The sequence below is a fragment of the Sciurus vulgaris genome (assembly GCF_902686455.1).
Source record: "Sciurus vulgaris genome assembly, chromosome: 3".
NCBI classification, from domain to species: domain Eukaryota; kingdom Metazoa; phylum Chordata; class Mammalia; order Rodentia; family Sciuridae; genus Sciurus; species Sciurus vulgaris.
The window spans coordinates 68,499,237-68,516,072 of record NC_136463.1 but is presented as its reverse complement, the minus strand read 5'-3'; the positions used below and the strand labels follow the sequence as shown (position 1 = coordinate 68,516,072).

At 37.7% G+C, this 16,836-nt stretch overlaps 1 protein-coding gene across 1 annotated transcript in view; it reads left to right on the top strand.

Moving 5' to 3' along the window:
* CRLF3 (cytokine receptor like factor 3) overlaps positions 1-16,836 on the top strand; it is a 46,729-nt gene that overhangs the window by 10,778 nt on the left and 19,115 nt on the right. The window contains 5 exon segments of the mRNA XM_079130492.1: positions 5,643-5,850; positions 8,503-8,590; positions 9,521-9,698; positions 13,667-13,889; positions 15,316-15,448. Of these exon segments, the coding sequence (XP_078986618.1) occupies positions 5,643-5,850; positions 8,503-8,590; positions 9,521-9,698; positions 13,667-13,889; positions 15,316-15,448 (830 nt within the window).

The following is a 16,836-nucleotide window of genomic DNA, read 5'->3' as shown; positions in this document are numbered from 1 at the left end:
AGTCCTGGAACTGGTGCTGGAGAACATCCCAGTCCTCTCCGAGCCCAGCGTGCTGATGAACCTGTAGCACCCCAGTGTGGCCCAGCTCTTTCAGGTCATTAGCACTGAGAAGCACATCTACATGGTGATGGAGCACGCAGGTGGGGGAGAGCTACTGATGCGCGTTGCACATGGCATGCAGGAGGAGGAGGCCCGCAGGGTCTTCAGGCAGATAGTGTGTGCCGTGGGCTACTGCCATTACAGGGGCATTGTGCACCGGGACCTGAAGCCAGAGAACATCGTGCTGGACGCCAGAGGCTGCATCAAGCTCATCGACTTTGGCGCCGCCACCAGGTTCCGGGCCGGGCAGAAGCTGAGGAGGTTCTGGGGTACTGTCCCATACCTGGCCCCCGAAACCATCGTGCAGGAAGCGTATGAGGGTCCCCCAGTGGACATCTGGAGCCTGGTGGTCATTCTCTACTTCATGTTGACACACACCCTCCCGTTTATGGCATCCAGCTCCAGGAAGATACTGGAGCTCATCATCCTGGCAAGGTGACGTCCCTCTGTCTGTGCCAGTCAAAGCCCAAAGGCTCATCCGCCGCATGCTGATGGTGCAGCCCAAGAAGCGGCCCACGGCCAAGCAAATCTCCCAGCATCCGTGGCTGAAGCAGGGTGAGGACGACTCGCCCCCTCCGTGGAGGGAGGTAGTCCCCAAACACCCAGACCCCGAAATCCTGACGTTCCTGCTGGACATGGGTTTGGATCCATACCAAACCTGGTTATCACTGCTTCAAAGAAAGTTTGATGCGCCCATGGCCACCTACCTGATTGTCCAGCACCAGAAAAGGCAGGGGGTGGGGTGCGTATTCCTGAGGAAGCCTGTGCCTCCCAGGTTTGTGCCCCACCTACGTGTCACCCATCTTCCTGCTTTCCCTGGCCTTCCAAGGAGGAGCAAGAGTGAGCCTGCTCTTCACCTCTTCCCCTCGCCCTGTGAGCCTCAGTTACCCAAGGAGGACAAACAGCCCACACCAGAGACCCCCAGAAGGGCCAGCCTGCCTGCTATTCCTCTCGGCCTCCTGCCTCCAAAGGACCCCACTCCCAGCAGAGCCGCCCACTCAGACTCTGTGTCCTACTTGCCCAAACGCTGGAGGACGCTACTTAGGCTGCTGGGAAGAGGGCACAGAAACTCCTCCCAAGATTCATCCACAGACAATAGGAAGCTGGTGGGAGGATCGCCACCTGTGTCTGAAAACTCTGCTGCTGCTTGCCACGTGCCACCAATACGGTTGTTCCAATGGCAGAGAGAAGAGACGCTCCAGACCCATAGACAGCGTGGCAATGAGCAAGTGGAGAGCTGAGCCACACAGAACCAGCGCCCAGCATGAGTCCCCTCTGCCCCCACCTGCCAAAGACACCAGAGACTGTTCTGCCCGGGACACTTCACCTGCCCTGCCCCTCTCTCTCCTTTCTCCCATTCTTCTGAGATGTTTCTAATAAATTTGTTTCAGATAAAAAAAAAAAAAAAAAGAAGAAGTGTTTATAGCCAATACATAATTTACAGTTTTTCCTGGGAACTCTTTAAAATAGGGGTCTGTAAATACCAAATAACTTGGTGTAGTAGAAAGAGAATGGTTCTTGAAAGTCAGGCTGGCATACTAGAGTTCAGTGGTAAACAATGCACATCCACCTCTCAGAGTTGTGAAGATTTAATGAGTTAACTGAACACGGTAGACCACTGATACCATGTCAAATATGAGGAAATTTATTCAGCAATGAAGTTTCCATTTCTAAATTAGTTTCATAAAGCCAAGCAAATGAACTTGATTCAATTAGTATTCCTGGGAGAAGAGATAGATCCCAAAGCAGTATCAAGTTTGAAATGCAAATGGTTGGACAAAAGGGACCAAATTTATAATCAGAGCCCAAGAGGTGGGTTTGGAAATGAATTCTCCCTTTCATAGTTCTCTCGCTGTTTTGTGTTGACTTACTTCCTTTTTTTTCTTAGGTTCTGAAACAAAAACAAAACATAGGGTCTGCAACTGCTGAAGGAGCTTTTGAATTCTTTCTAAAGAGGAAATTGACTTTACCTAACTAGTGCACTTCCTGTGTGTGCCGTATCCGTTAGAGAGTGAGACAGATCCTTGGTATAGTGCTCAACTGCAGTATTTCCTCTTGGTGGTAGGCATTTGAGATGTATTACAGTGTTCTGACATGCTGCCTTCATTTATTCTGCTATCTGCATTGTGTATACAAATCACATGAGGCCTTGTTCAAAACACAGATTCTGATTCAGTACTTCTGGATGGAATCTAAGATTTTGCATTCTAACAATATTCTAGGTGATATATCAAAACCACAAAGCCTTCTCTCCCTGGTTCTTTCAAAATGTTATTTGAAGCACCCAAAATTGACTTTATTTTTATTCAACATTTATTTGTCACATACTATATGATGGAGGCCTGATTTTCAAAGATCCCAGAGTTGAGTGATATACCAACACAAATACATTTTGCGTTTATGGCCTTTTTTTTTCTTGGACTTGGATTTGTTTCATAGTTCTGTAGTTAACAATTAAACTTAGATTAGGATTTCTGTATTTATTTTTGATATAAGAAATTCTTTTAGTTACTATAAAATATAATTATATTAATAATGTCCAAAGGAGAAAAAATTGCTTATATGATCCACTCAGCAAATGAAACTGCTCCTTCTTTCTGTGTTTCAGTTCTTGGGCATGGGCGTTTTTGTTTTAACTTGTTATGAGCATTGCTTGAAAACAATAGTGTCTTTGGATTTTTTCTTTTCTTTTTCTTTTTCTTTTCTTTTTTTTTTTTTTTTTTTTTTGGTACCAGGGATTGAACTCAGGAGCACTTAACCACTGAACCACATCCCCAGCCCTTTTTTATATTTTAGTTAGAGGCAGGGTCTCACTGAGTTGCTTAGGGCCTCCCTAAGTTGCTGAGACTTTGAACTCAAGATCCTCCTGCCTCAGCCTCCCAGGCTGCTAGGAGGATTACAGGTGTGCACCATCACTCCAGGTGTCTCCAGCCCCTTTTACATATTATGTGGAGACAGGGTCTCTCTAAGTTGCTGAGGCTGGCATCAAACTTGTGATTCTTTAACCTCAGCCTCCCAAGTCACACAGATTACTATTTGTGTCTTCTGCTTTTTATGTTTGCTATTAAGAGAGTATATAAGAAACATTCTGAAACCCAAATATCAAATGATTGACAATGGGGTTTGATTTTCAAAAAGCTTTCCTGGGAACCTACATATTTCTTCCCAGGAAAATCCTATATATAATCAGAGAACTCAAAAAAAAAAAAAAAAAAAAAGAGTATATAGAAAACTTTCTAAATTTCTTTATTAATTGTTGAAATATTATCTTTTATCCATATTCTGGTATGTTGTTTCTTGGTAGATTTTTCTTGTATTTCAAACTCTCACTCAGAGAAAGTTAGCAAAAGGATTTAGGTGGTAAAAACATAATTTTATATGAGACTAATATAATATTTGCAAAGAAGAGTATGTATGTGCTTATTTATTTATTATTTTTGCAGCACTGAGGTAGCACTTAGGGACCTGTGCATGCTAGGCAAGCCTTCTACTACTGAGCCATGTCCCAGCTCTTGTGTTTGTTTTAAAATTTAGCTGAGTTAGAATTGCTCTAAGAAGAAAAAAATATTATTATCTGAATTGTGTTCCTTCTTTTTAAAAAACTGGTACCTGCTTTTTGTTCGTTTGTTTCAGTACTAGGGTACCTTACCACTGAACTATACTCCCAGGCCTCTTTTTTTTTTTTTTTTTTGGTACTGGGATTAAATCCAGGGGCACTTAACCTCTGAGCCACATCCACAGTCCTTTTATTTTTTATTTTGGGACAGGGTCTTGCTAAGTTGTTTAAGGCAAGTACTGAGCCTGGCTTTGAACTTGTGATCCTCCTCAACCTCCTGAGTAGATTGAATTACAGGTGTGTGCACCATTCCTGGCCAACTTGTTTGTTTTCAAAATATGCGAGAGATATAACAATTTTTCTGTCCTATCTTCTCAAACTGGTGTTCTAAATCTCAGCTCTATGGACTAAGGGCAGTGTTTCTCAAAGTGTAGCCAGCAGAATCACAGGTATGCTTGTGAAAAATGAGAACTCCATCCATACACTCCTGTAGCTCTTCCTCGAAGCTTCTAGTTTGAGATGGAACACTACAATTTGAATTATAAGAAGCAGCCTACATGATTTTTCTGCAAAGAAAGTTTCATAATTGCTACTCTAAGCAAGCCATGATTTGGATCTGAGGAATTTATAAACTTGAATTTTTTTTAGGGTACAGATTATTCATTTTTCTGGGAAGAGAGTCCATAAACCTCTCATAACTCAAGAACAATTAAGTCATTGTCCCAATTATGAGTCTCCTTTGGATTATAAGTAAAATCTTTTTTTTCTTTTAGCATAAGGAGTGCATTTTATTCATGAGGTGATTTGTGTGTGTGTTTGTGTGTGTTGTGGCTTCCTAATCTGTTTTGTTACTTCTTTTCATTAAATTGAATTTTAATCTCCTAGTAATTAATTTTTTGTACTGAAATGTATGCTATTTCCCAAAACTACCTGGGGTAAATAATAATTCCTAATGCTTATTGATTGAGAACAACAATGTGCTAGTTATTTTACCAAGTTCAGTACGTAGATTATTTTAATTAATCTTCCCAGCAACTCCATGAAATTATTATTATATTCTTTTGACAAATAAGAAATTGACATATTTGTGAATGATGGAACCAGAAATTGAACCCTTTCTGATGTGACTCAATTTTATGAAATTCTGTAAGTTTGTATAAATGAATTACATTTGGTTTAGCAATAATGGAAAATATATGCATATATAATAGAATATTATTCAACTTTTAAAAAGAAGGAAATATTGCCATTTACAACAACAGCATGGATGAACCTGGAGGACATTATGCTAAGTGAAATAAGCCTGACACAGGGGGAAAAAAAAAAAAACTACATGATTTCATTATATGTGGAATCTTAAAAAAAAACAAATGCCTAGAATAGAGTGGTTACCAGGGATGGGGTAGAAAGGGATATTGGTTACAGGGTACAAAATTTCAGTCATATATGAATAGATTCTACAGATCTAATAATGTACAGGATGGAGACTATAGTTAATGATACTATATTGTATATTTGGAAATTGCTAAGAGAGCTCTTAAGTGTTCTCATCACCTACAAAAAGGTAACCTATGACAAGATGGATATATTAATTAGGTTAATTGTAATATCAGTTTTCTATGTTATGTATATCAAAACATTACACTTTCTATCTTAAGCATATATATATAGTATTTGTGTGTTTGTGTGTGTATTTGTGTGTGTGTGTGTGTGTATATATATATATATATTTAGTTGTCGATAGACCTTTATTTTATTTATTTATTTATGTGCAGTGCTGAGAATTGAACCCAGTGCCTCACACATGCTAGGCAAGCACTCTACCACTGAGCCACAACCCCAGCCCAAGTGTATATATTTTTAATTAAAAATTTTAAAGAACCAAAGATGATAGCTCTATGGTAACTTTAGATAATTATGAATGAAGTCTGTGATTAGACTTTTTCTAGAAATTTAGATTTTGAATTTTTATGTTATTTCTTTTCAGATCAAAGAGAGTGCATCACAGACAAGGGATGTCCTCAAACAGCATTTTAGTGATTTAAAGGGCACCCTTGGGAAACTCCTCGATGAACGATTGGTGACCCTTTTGCAAGAGGTGGACACCATTGAACAGGAGACTATTAAACCACTAGATGACTGCCAGAAGCTCATTGAACATGGAGTTAACACTGCAGAGGACATAGTCCGAGAAGGTGAGAGTCCAAGAAGCAAATTTAATGTGGTTCATTGAGATTGATGTTTGACTGATTTCTCAGGATACCAGAGGATTCTTGTTATCTGTGGGGTACTTGGGATATTTCTACCTTGACAGTTTGTAATATAGAATTAAAGATACTGTGAGACAAACATCACCCTATGTACATGTATGATTACAGAAATGGTATGACTCTGTTTCATGTACAACCAGAGAAATAAGTTTTACCCCATTTGTTTACAATGAATCAAAATAAGTAAATTAAAAAAAAAAAAAAAGATACTGTGAGGTATTCCCAGGTAAGTGTAATTGAAGTATTGAAACAAGGAGTGAATGATTTGTTTCAATAGTTCTATGATAATAGTATCTGTTTCATTGTTATCATAATTTTAAAGTAATTTTGAATCTCTTTCAAGGTTTATAGAATTTAAATCCATTAGCCCTTTTAGAAGGTTAAAAAATATGGTTAATGTTGACTCATGAAATTTAGTTGTTATATTTCTGTCTTTAGCCAGTTTTTTTAAGTCATGGCCAGATCTTATCTTCTTTCCTTCATGTTGACCTTCCTGCCTTCAACATAGGTCTTTGTCAAGTTTTTTGTTTTTGTTTTTGTTTTTTAATACTGGGAGTCAAACCCTCATCCCCAGTCTTTTTTAGTTTTTATTTTGGGACAGGGTCTCACTAAGTTGCTGGGGCTGGCCTTGAAGTTGTGAGTTGTCAGTGGGATTACAGGTGTGTGCTGCCCTCTTCTTTGTCAGGTACATTAAATGTTCTTTGGGGTTCACAGCCCAGTGGGAGAGACATACAAGCCTAGAGAGATGGAAGATCTTATTGGAGCAGGGAGGACAAAGTGCTTCAGTCTCTCTGGAAAAGTAGAGGGTAGATTTTTGTAGCCATTGCAGAGGCTGGAGGAAATTCATCAAGTAGACAAGGAAAAACAGAGGTAACTATGATTTCATGCAGAAGTAATGTCTGGAGTGGAGTGAATGGCATATTCAAAGGTTAAGGATTTATTGAAGTATTTTAAGTAGCAGAGTCACAGTCAGAATTACATTTTTTTAAATGACCCTGTCTACAGTTTGGAGATTGGATTATAGGTGGTAAGACTAGAGGCAGAAGAGACTGATTAGAAAGTTGTAGAAATTATCCAGGTGAAAAATGGCAAAGACTGTCAAGTGAAGATGAGACAGGACTGATTTTAAAGAGTTGTTTTTTTTTCTTTTCTTTTCTTTTTTTTTTTTTTTTTTTTTTTTTTTGAGATAGAATTGAGATTATTGATCAGCAACTGTTGATTTTGGGGGATTACCTAGATAATGGATGGAGGAAGAAAAAGGGAAGGATTAGAGATGACCAAACCAACCTAGTTTTGGATGATTGGGTGAGTGGTGGTACTATTTACTGACATAGGAAGTAAAGGGGGAGGGGGAGACCTTTAGTGGGTACTTAGGCATTTGGTTTTGAGTTGAATTTGATGTATTTAACATGAAAATGTGGGTATAATGCTTAGGAGAGAGCTCATGCTGGAGATGTCAGTGTGGCAGTTGATTAATATATATCAAATCTGAGTCTGGGAATAAGTAAAATCATCAAGAGATATTATATCATGGGAAAAGTAAGTGACAGAGGGTAGAACACTAAGGGATGCCAGCATTTAAAGGACAATTGGGAAAAAGAAGCCACCAAATGAAACTGAACTCTTAACTTTTTCACAGAGTAAGTACTGTGAGTGGCATAAGATAAAAAGTCTGCATAGCTCACAAGCCTGGAACTGAAAATTAATCCTATTTTCCTACTTAAAACATGGTACTAGTGTTATCTTTACACACTAATAATAGTTTTATCTTTTCTTCAATGAGAAGTGTTTACTTTTCACTGACCTTAACAGTGCCTTTGAGAAAATTCTTTCCAGCAGGAACACACAGACTGTCTTTTCCCAGAGGCTTTGTATTTGGAAACAAACCCAGAAACAGGTCAGCACAGGTCAGGGATGTGCACCCATTGCCCCAAAGACTGAAAAATGTTTTCATTTTAGAAAAAAATCCTTTGAGGCACATAACATGTTTGTTATAGCATTTGACACTCGATTTTTTTTTCTTATACTGCAGAAATATTTTTCATTTCAGACTTTTTCTCCCAAGGGATAAATACTTATTTATGAAATTTGGAGGATTTTGAGGCAGTATTCAATGTCTTTGTTTTTCTTTTGGTCAAGGAGTTCTGGTGGTCCAAAAAAACTTGAGTAACTCCAGGGCTCTTTCAGATGGAAAAAAGTTCTGGCAGTGTCCTTCAACTGTGGAACCATCATTTTCTTACACTTGTTATAGCATTTTTGTTGTTCAGTTGTGTGATTTCTGACCTACTGAGATTCTTTAGAAGAGATGGGCAGAAGACCCTGAGCCTGCTGCTTTGTGTAAAATTGGTAACCAATTTTGATTTTTTAGAGCAGAATCTTTCATCTCTGGCAAAATGTTGCCATTTTCCCTTCTTGGGCTTACCAATAAAGTCACTTATTAAATAGTTTCTACTTTTACATCTTGGGAATTTGACTGTGGTGTCACTTAGGAATTGTTTGCAAGAAAACTGGAAACCCATTTAGATACTAGTTGTGTTGACTATAGTGTGACCATTTTTCTTTTACTCTTAATCATAGGTGAGATTGCCATTCTTGGTGGTATAGAAGAACAGAATGAGAAACTGTGGAGTTTTACCAAAAAGGCCTCACACATTCAGTTGGACAGGTAAAACAGATTTTGACATTCCAACTTTTTTGTTTTCCTTTTTGTGGCACTGGGGATATTTTTTCGGGCCTCACACATGCCAGGCAAGTACTCTACCCTTGGAGCTACCACTTCAGCCATTTTTTATTTTTAAAATTTTGAGACAAGGCCTCCCTAAATTGGCCAGACTGACCTTGAACTTGCCAACCTCTTGCCTTCTGTAGTAGCTGGGATTATAGGTGTGGTGTATTGCATCCAGCTGGACTTACATTTTTTTTTTTTTTTAAGATGTTCACAGACCTTTTTATTTTATTCATTTATTTTTATGTGGTACTGAGAATCAAACCCAGTGCCTCACACATGCTAGGCCCCTGGTCTTACTTTTAAGCGTTTAAATTATGTCTCCTTTTGCCCCCCTGTTAAAGATTCTGATTAAGGGAGATAGAGAATATAGTTCTCAAGGCTTCACTGCTCATCATCATTAGTATTAGTATGAAATAGTCGTGATTATAAATCTTTAGCCTCATAATACTATAGATTTTTTTTTTTTCATTTTCAGTTGTGAAGAGAATTGTTGAGTTCTTACTTTAAGCAGCATATACACTAAAATTGGAATAATACAGAGAAAATTAGCATGAACCCTGTGGTGGCAGGATTCTGAATGTATCACTGAAATCGAGTAAAGTGGATCTTTCGGTATAAAATTGACAGTTGTGATCCTACCAGTTTTCTTTTTGCTCATATTTATTTGAGAAGAGAATTGTTATGTAATCTTTATGAAGACTAAAGGTCTTCACCACAAAGTCCCCCACTGTCACAAGAATTATTTACTGAGGACTTCAGGACCCTTCTAGGATGTTACTGACCTAAAATATTCCTTGTATTTTTAACTCTATTTTATTTTTAATTTAAGTTAAAAGCCTCATAAACATGTAAGCTTTGTTTCCTCAGCTTACCAGAAGTGCCTTTACTGGTTGATGTGCCTTGTTTATCTGCTCAGTTGGATGATTCAATTCTTAACATAGTTAAAGATCACATTTTTAAGCATGGAACAGTAGCATCTCGCCCACCAGTGCAGATAGAAGAACTAATAGAGAAACCTGGAGGCATCATAGTACGGTGGTGTAAGGTATGTAATTCAGAATTGCCGAAGTGGCTTCAACATTATAGATTTGAGATTGTGGATGCTAAAGTTTTTTCCTTAAACTACCTTTAAATATTTTCTTCTCTTTCTAAACAAAAATCCCTTTTGCTTTACAATTAAGATAAAGTCACTGTGAACATGAAAGGAAGTGATTCTACAGTTTGAAATAGTTTTAAAGGTACTTTTGTATGTGTATGTGTTGCTAGGGATGGGAACCCATGACTTCATGCATGCTAGGAAAATGCTCTGCCCTTGGGCTACATCACCAGCCCCTTGAAGATACTTTTTAAAATCTATCCCAACATTGTAATTTGTTTTGTTTTGTTTTTGTTCTTTTTAGATGTACATGACAGTAGAGTGTATTTTGACATATTACACATACATGGAGTATAACTTATTCTAATTAGGATCCCATTCTTGTGGATGTACATGATGTGGAGTTTCACTGGGGGTATATTCATATATGAACATGGAAAAGTTATGTCACATTCATTCTACTGAACGATGTTCTTCTTCTTCCTTTTCTCCTCCTCCTCCTCCTCCTCCTCTTTCTCCTCCTCCTCCTCTTCTTCTTCTTCTTCTTCTTCTTTTTTTTTTTTTTTTTTTTTTTTTGTAGCAAGGATTGAACCCAGGGGCCTTAACCACCAAGCCATATCCCCAGACCTTTTTTTTACATTTTATTTAGAGACAGAGTCTTGAACAATTGCTTAGGGCCTCACTAAGTTGCTGAGGCTAGCTTTGAACTCACGATCCTCCTGCCTCAGCCTCCCAGGCTGCTGGGATTACAGGTGTGCACCACCGAGCCTGGCCAACATTATTTCTTAACATATATTTTTGAGGACTTGACTCTCTGTGAATTGAGAATTTCTCCATTTTCTATTTATTGGAAAAGCCAAAAGATGACAGTGAATATTGACTTAATGTTATTGTTCAGCTTTGAACTAATACCTTTAAAATAAGATTTGTCTTTTTTTTGTGGGGGGGGATTTTGGGGTACTGGGGATTGACCTTTTAACTACTGAGCCACATCCCCAACCCTTTTTATTTCATTTATTTTGAGACAGGGGTTCTCCAAGTTACCTAGGACCTCACTAAGCTACTGAGGCAGGCTTCGATCTCACAATCCTCCTGCCTCAACCTACCTAGTCACTGGGATTATAGGCATGTACCACCATGCTTGACTTGAAATAAGATTTCTAAAGTATAGCTCCTTACACTCTCAGCATTGCCCAGAATTTTGTTTATTGTCATATTGTGTGTGTGTGTGTGTGTGTGTGTGTGTGTGTGTGTGTGTGTTTTGCAGTGCTGGGGATTGAACCCAGGGCCTTGTGCTTGCGAGGCAGGCACTCTACCAACTGAGCTATATCCCCAGCCCATATTGTGTGTTTTAATTACCATATTTTAAGTATAAATAACATCAAAATTAGCCATACTATATAGGATGTTGACTGTTGAGAAGTACATCACTCAGAGGTGAATGCTTAGCTTCTGGACGGTGTTTTCTTTTTTGTTGTGGTTGTTTATTTATTTTTTGCAATATACACACTTGTTTACAAAATATACAAAGACTGGAAAACTCAACAATCATCAAATAATGCAATTAAAAATTAACAAAACACATAAACAAGTATTTCATTGAAAAGGTAAATAAGCATATGAAAAAATACTCAGCATTTTTTGTTGTTAGAGAATTTCACATTAAAACCATAAACTAATACCTAAAATATTGCCAATGGTATAATATACACACACACATGCATATATATGTTATTTTTTATTTGCAAAATTAAATTGTTAACAAACAATAAAATAAATCTGTTACTGTGTACAATATTATAAATGAGAGAACAAACTATTGCAACAAAAGCATTCCAATAGGGCTGGGGTTGTGGCTCAGTGGTAGAACACTTGCCTAGCATGTGTGAGGCCCTGGGTTCGATTCTCAGCACCACATATAAATAAATGAATAAAATAAAGGTCTATCAACATCTTTAAAAAAGATAAGCATTCCAACAAGCTTCTCTCTGACTGACAGCAGGACCATTCAACCCATTTTCTAAAATATTACATCATCAAACCTATCATTTACCCAATTTTCCACTGACCTTCATGTCAGATTTTTTTCAACAATATCAATAATTAATTTAAATATAATTGATCTAGATACTGTAATTAAAAGGTATGTGTTCAATATGTATAAAAAGCAAATAATTATATGCTCTATCATATGTCACACTTGGGAAGGTATTTTCTTAAAAATGGATTGAACTCAGGGACATTTGACCACTGAGCCACTTCCCCAGCCCTATTTTGTATTTTATTTAGAGACAGGGTCTCACTGAGTTGCTTAGTATCTCACTTTTGCTGAGGCTGGCCTTATACTCATGATCCTCCTGCCTTAGCCCCAAGCCGCTGGGATTATGGGTGTGTGCCACTGCCCCTGGATTAAATGGATTTTTTAAAGTGAGCTTTAGTATAGAAGAAAGAAGTAGAGATGCTTTTGTTGGTAAAGAATTCTGTTATTGCTCACATTGTCCATCACTACCACCACCAACAAAACAAAAAACCCTGAGGAATATTATTTCATTTTTATTATTTTGCTGGTCAGTCAAGTAGCATTTCAGTTTTTGTGTTTTACCATAAGCATTCTTATTCATGTTTCCTTGCACACAGGCATAAGGGTTTTTTTCTGAAATATATCTAGCTGTAACAGGATGAGATTTTAAGAGTATTGAATTTATATGCTCTTAGATAATACCAGGTCTTTTTCCAAAATGATTGTGTGAGTTTTGCCTTTCACTACTATATATAAAAATGTTATTCAACATCTTCACCAATACTTGGTGTTGTCAGATTTTATATTTTTGCCAAAATGATATTCATTATGGTTTTTCATTGCATTTCCATATTACGAATTAGGTTGAATATTTTTGTTTTCTCTTGGCTGTTCATACTTCTTTCTTTTTCTTCTTCTTTTCTTCTTCTCTTCTCCTCCTCCTCCTCCTCCTCCTCCTTCTTCTTCTTCTTCTTCTTCCTCCTCTCTCTCTCTTTCTCTCTCTCTCTCTCCCCACCCCCTCTCTCTCTCTCTCTCTTTCTCTTTTTTTTACTGGGGATTAAGCCCAGGGACACTTTACCACTGAGCTACATCCCCAGCCCTTTTACTTTTTATTTTGAGACAGGGTCTTGCTAAGTTGCTAAGGGTTTTGCTAAGTTGTCGAAGCTGTCCCGTAACTTGACATCTTCCTGCCTTAGCTTCCTGAGCTGTTGGGACGGCAGGCATGTGCCACCATGCCTAACTTGCGATTTATATTTCTTTTTCCTTTTTTTTTCTTTTCTTTTTCTTTCTTTCTTTTTTTTTGGTGAGAGTACTGGAGATTGAACCCAAGGGTGCTTAACCACTGAGCCATATCCCCAGCACTTTTTATTTTTTATTTAGAGACAGGGTCTCACTAGGTTGCTTACAACCTCACTGAGTTGCAGAAACTGTCTTCAAACCTGGGTTCCTCCTGCCTCAGCCTCCCAAGCCACTGGGATTATAGGCTTGTGCCACTGTACCCTGCTCTTGGAGATTTATATTTCTTAGTCTAACTTATTCATATCTTTTGCCCTTTTTTATCCTATTTATTTTAGGATTATACATTCTGGATATTAATTCTTTATTATATTAGTGATACATAGTTGTAGAATACCTTTTCATGAATTCTGAATGTTTTACTATGGCATTATTGTTTAGAAAAACATGTCATTTCTTTAAGAAACCGGAATTTTTTTTTATGTCATACTGGGAAGTATTAAACACTTGGGTCAATAAAAAAAGAAAGTAAATAGTGATGACATATTTCCTATGGCCTTCCCTAGAATAGCCCATATCTAGTACATGAATCTGCGTGCTTGGTCCAGAATGTCCCCATTTGTTTCCTGCTTTTCTCCTAACATAAAACCTTTCTTCCTAGGTGGATGACGACTTCACAGCCCAAGATTACAGGCTTCAGTTCCGTAAATGCTCTTCAAATCACTTTGAAGATGTATATGTAGGTTCTGAAACTGAATTCATAGTATTGCATATAGACCCCAATGTTGATTATCAGTTCCGAGTCTGCGCCCGAGGAGATGGCCGACAGGAGTGGAGTCCATGGAGTGTCCCCCAAATAGGTCATTCTACTTTGGTGCCTCATGGTATGCCGTTACTGTCTCAGCCCTAAGGCTTAACTGCATGTAGGAACAGTTACATTCTGTGCTAAGGACAACCTACTGACAACCTTTTTTCTAAAGATAAATCCTAAAGTGATGAGAACAGCATGAAACGTCTTTTATTCAAATTACTTAATGTAAATTTTGTTCTCATCAGTTCTTGTGTCTAATGCTAGACATATTCTTATCATCATCTAAAATCAAAGATTGAAAATATGGCATAGGACACAAATTTTTCCAAACATTCAATAAATATCTGGGCAGAGGCATTTTCTTAAGTCTTATAATTTGAAATTAGTCTCTCTTCTCCTTTACTATTTCTAAAGACAGTCTCAGACATATTCCTCTTTTTTTTTTTTAAATAGAAGACAGGGTTTCTATATGTTACCCAGACTGGACTTGAACTCCTGGGTTTTAGAATTCTCCTGCCTCATCTGCCTGAGTAGCTGGGACCACAGGCATGTGCCACACATCTGGCCATCTACTCATTTTTTAATTAGGTGGAGTTTATTATTATTTTTTTTTTTTGTATTGGGGATTGCATCCAGGGCCTCACCCATACCAGGCAAGTGCTCAACCACTGAGTTATACCCCACTCTTTTTGATTTTGTTTTGACACAGGGTCTTGCTAAGTTGTTCAGGCTGACCTTGAAGTTTGCAGTCCTCCTGCCTCTCTCCCCAGTAGCTGGAATTATAGGCATGCACTCTTGTGCCTGGCAGTGTTCTTTTTTTTTTTTTTTTTTTTTTTTTGGTGGTGCTGGGAATTGAACCCAGGGCCTTGTGCATGCTAGACAAGCACTCTACCAACTGAGCTATATCCCCAGCCCAGTGTTCTTTTTTTAATGTCATACTAGGCATTGCTCATGCAAACCATGCACTCTACCATTGAGCTACATTCCAAGCCCCTATTAATCAATCAGGTTGGAATAAGCTCAAACAGTTAAACTTTAACCATGATACCATGATTTTGTTGTTGTTGTTGTTGTTGTTGTTGTTGTTGTTGGTACTGGGGATTGAACCCAGGGCTATATCCCCAGCCCTTTTTATGTTTTTTTTTTTTTTTGAGACAGGGTCCTACTAAGTTTGGAGCTGACTTTGAACTTGTAATCCTTCTGCCTCAGCCTTGGAGTTGCTGGGATTGCAGGCATGCTCCACCAAACCAGATTTTTATTAACTAGGAGATAACACTTAATTGATGCCATACCAAAATTGCATAGAAATGTACTGAAATCTTTTTGTGATTTGTGAGAGTGACCTTGATACCCTATTACTGAACCCTTTATCTTAGTAAGTTTGTCCATGACCTCTATAAGTAGTCAATTTCACTTCTAAACTCTATCTAATGTGTCTGTATTAAAGTTTTCCTTGAATAGGAATCTAATAATTTTCAATATCTTTGCTTTTAAAATAGAGTGGACAACTGGCTTTGAGGGATACAGTCTGAGCAGTCGAAGAAATATAGCACTCCGGAATGATTCTGAATCCTCAGGTGTTCTCTACTCCAGCGCTCCAACCTATATCTGTGGGCAGACATTAACATTCAGGCAAGTAGATATGAATACCTCTGTCATAATCTGGGCACAGTGGCACCCATCCCGTAGTCCCAGTTACTTGGGAGACTGGAACAGGAAGATTGCTTGAGCCTATGAATTTGAGACCAGCCTGAGCAACAGAGCTAGAACCTAAAACAAATTTTTTTTAAATGATAAAACATCTGTCATGACTTAAGCAACATAGCAAAGTACACAAAATATGTATCAGCTTTAAATTAAAAATATCCTGAGTTTATTTATCATTCATAGGCAGTGTTACTTTGGGAGGGTTCTTTATTTCTCTGTTTCATTTTTCTATCCGTATTCATGAAGTTATTATGAAGATTAACTGGTATAATATGTGTAAAAATACAATACGTTTATGTCTGTTTTCCTCTCTGTAAATACAGATAAAATATAATACCGCATAAGTCTTCCCCCCTCCCCAACCTTTGGTACTGGGGATTGAACCCAGGGGCACTTTACCACTGAGCTATATCCCCAGACCCTATTTTTTATTTATTTATTTTTAAAGTTTTTTAAAAAATATTTTTAGTTGTAGATGGACACAGTACCTTTATTTTTATGTGGTGCATTAAATCAAACCCAGTGCCTCACACGTGCTAGGTAAGCACTCTACCACTGAGTTATAACCCCAACCTTTTATTTTTTATTTTAAGACAAGGTCTTACTAAGTTGCAAAGGCTGGCCTCAAACTTGGGATCCTCCTGCTATAGCCTTCCAAATTGCTGGGATTACAGGCAACCACCTCCACATCTAGCATAAAAATCATTCTTAAAAATTCAGAGGCTGGGGCTGTGGCTCAGTGGTAGAGTGTAGCTAGCATGTGTGAGGCACTGGGTTTGATTCTCAGCACCACATATAAATAAGTAAAAAAAAAAATATATATATATATATATATATATGAAAATCAGGGACGAAGAATTTTTTCCCTTTGTCAATCTATGAGAACAAGTCTCTGAGAGAGACATATATCAATGTACCCAAACCATGCATACACTTCTCTATAAAATGAAACTTAAACCAAGTTTCTCTCATCACTAATCAATTCTTTTTCTTTATTCTTTTAATCCTATATAGGAAATTTTTCCTTTTCTTGTTATTTGAGCTATATGTTTTATGATCTTATTTCTAAATGCCTCTTTTTGGGAACAGTCCTGTTTTGATATAAAAAAGTAAAACTTGCCTGATTTTCACTATACTCACATCAGTGTAACAAACTCTGCTCTAAGTTTTAATTCTTTAGATGATAGTATTTTAGTATGATTGCTTATCTCAAGTTCCTCTTGTTCTTAGTCCCTTGTTGTATAAAGCATGAAGAATATCTGAAAGTTTTATATGAGCCATAGTTAAAATTTTCTCCTCCAGCCAAATAATTT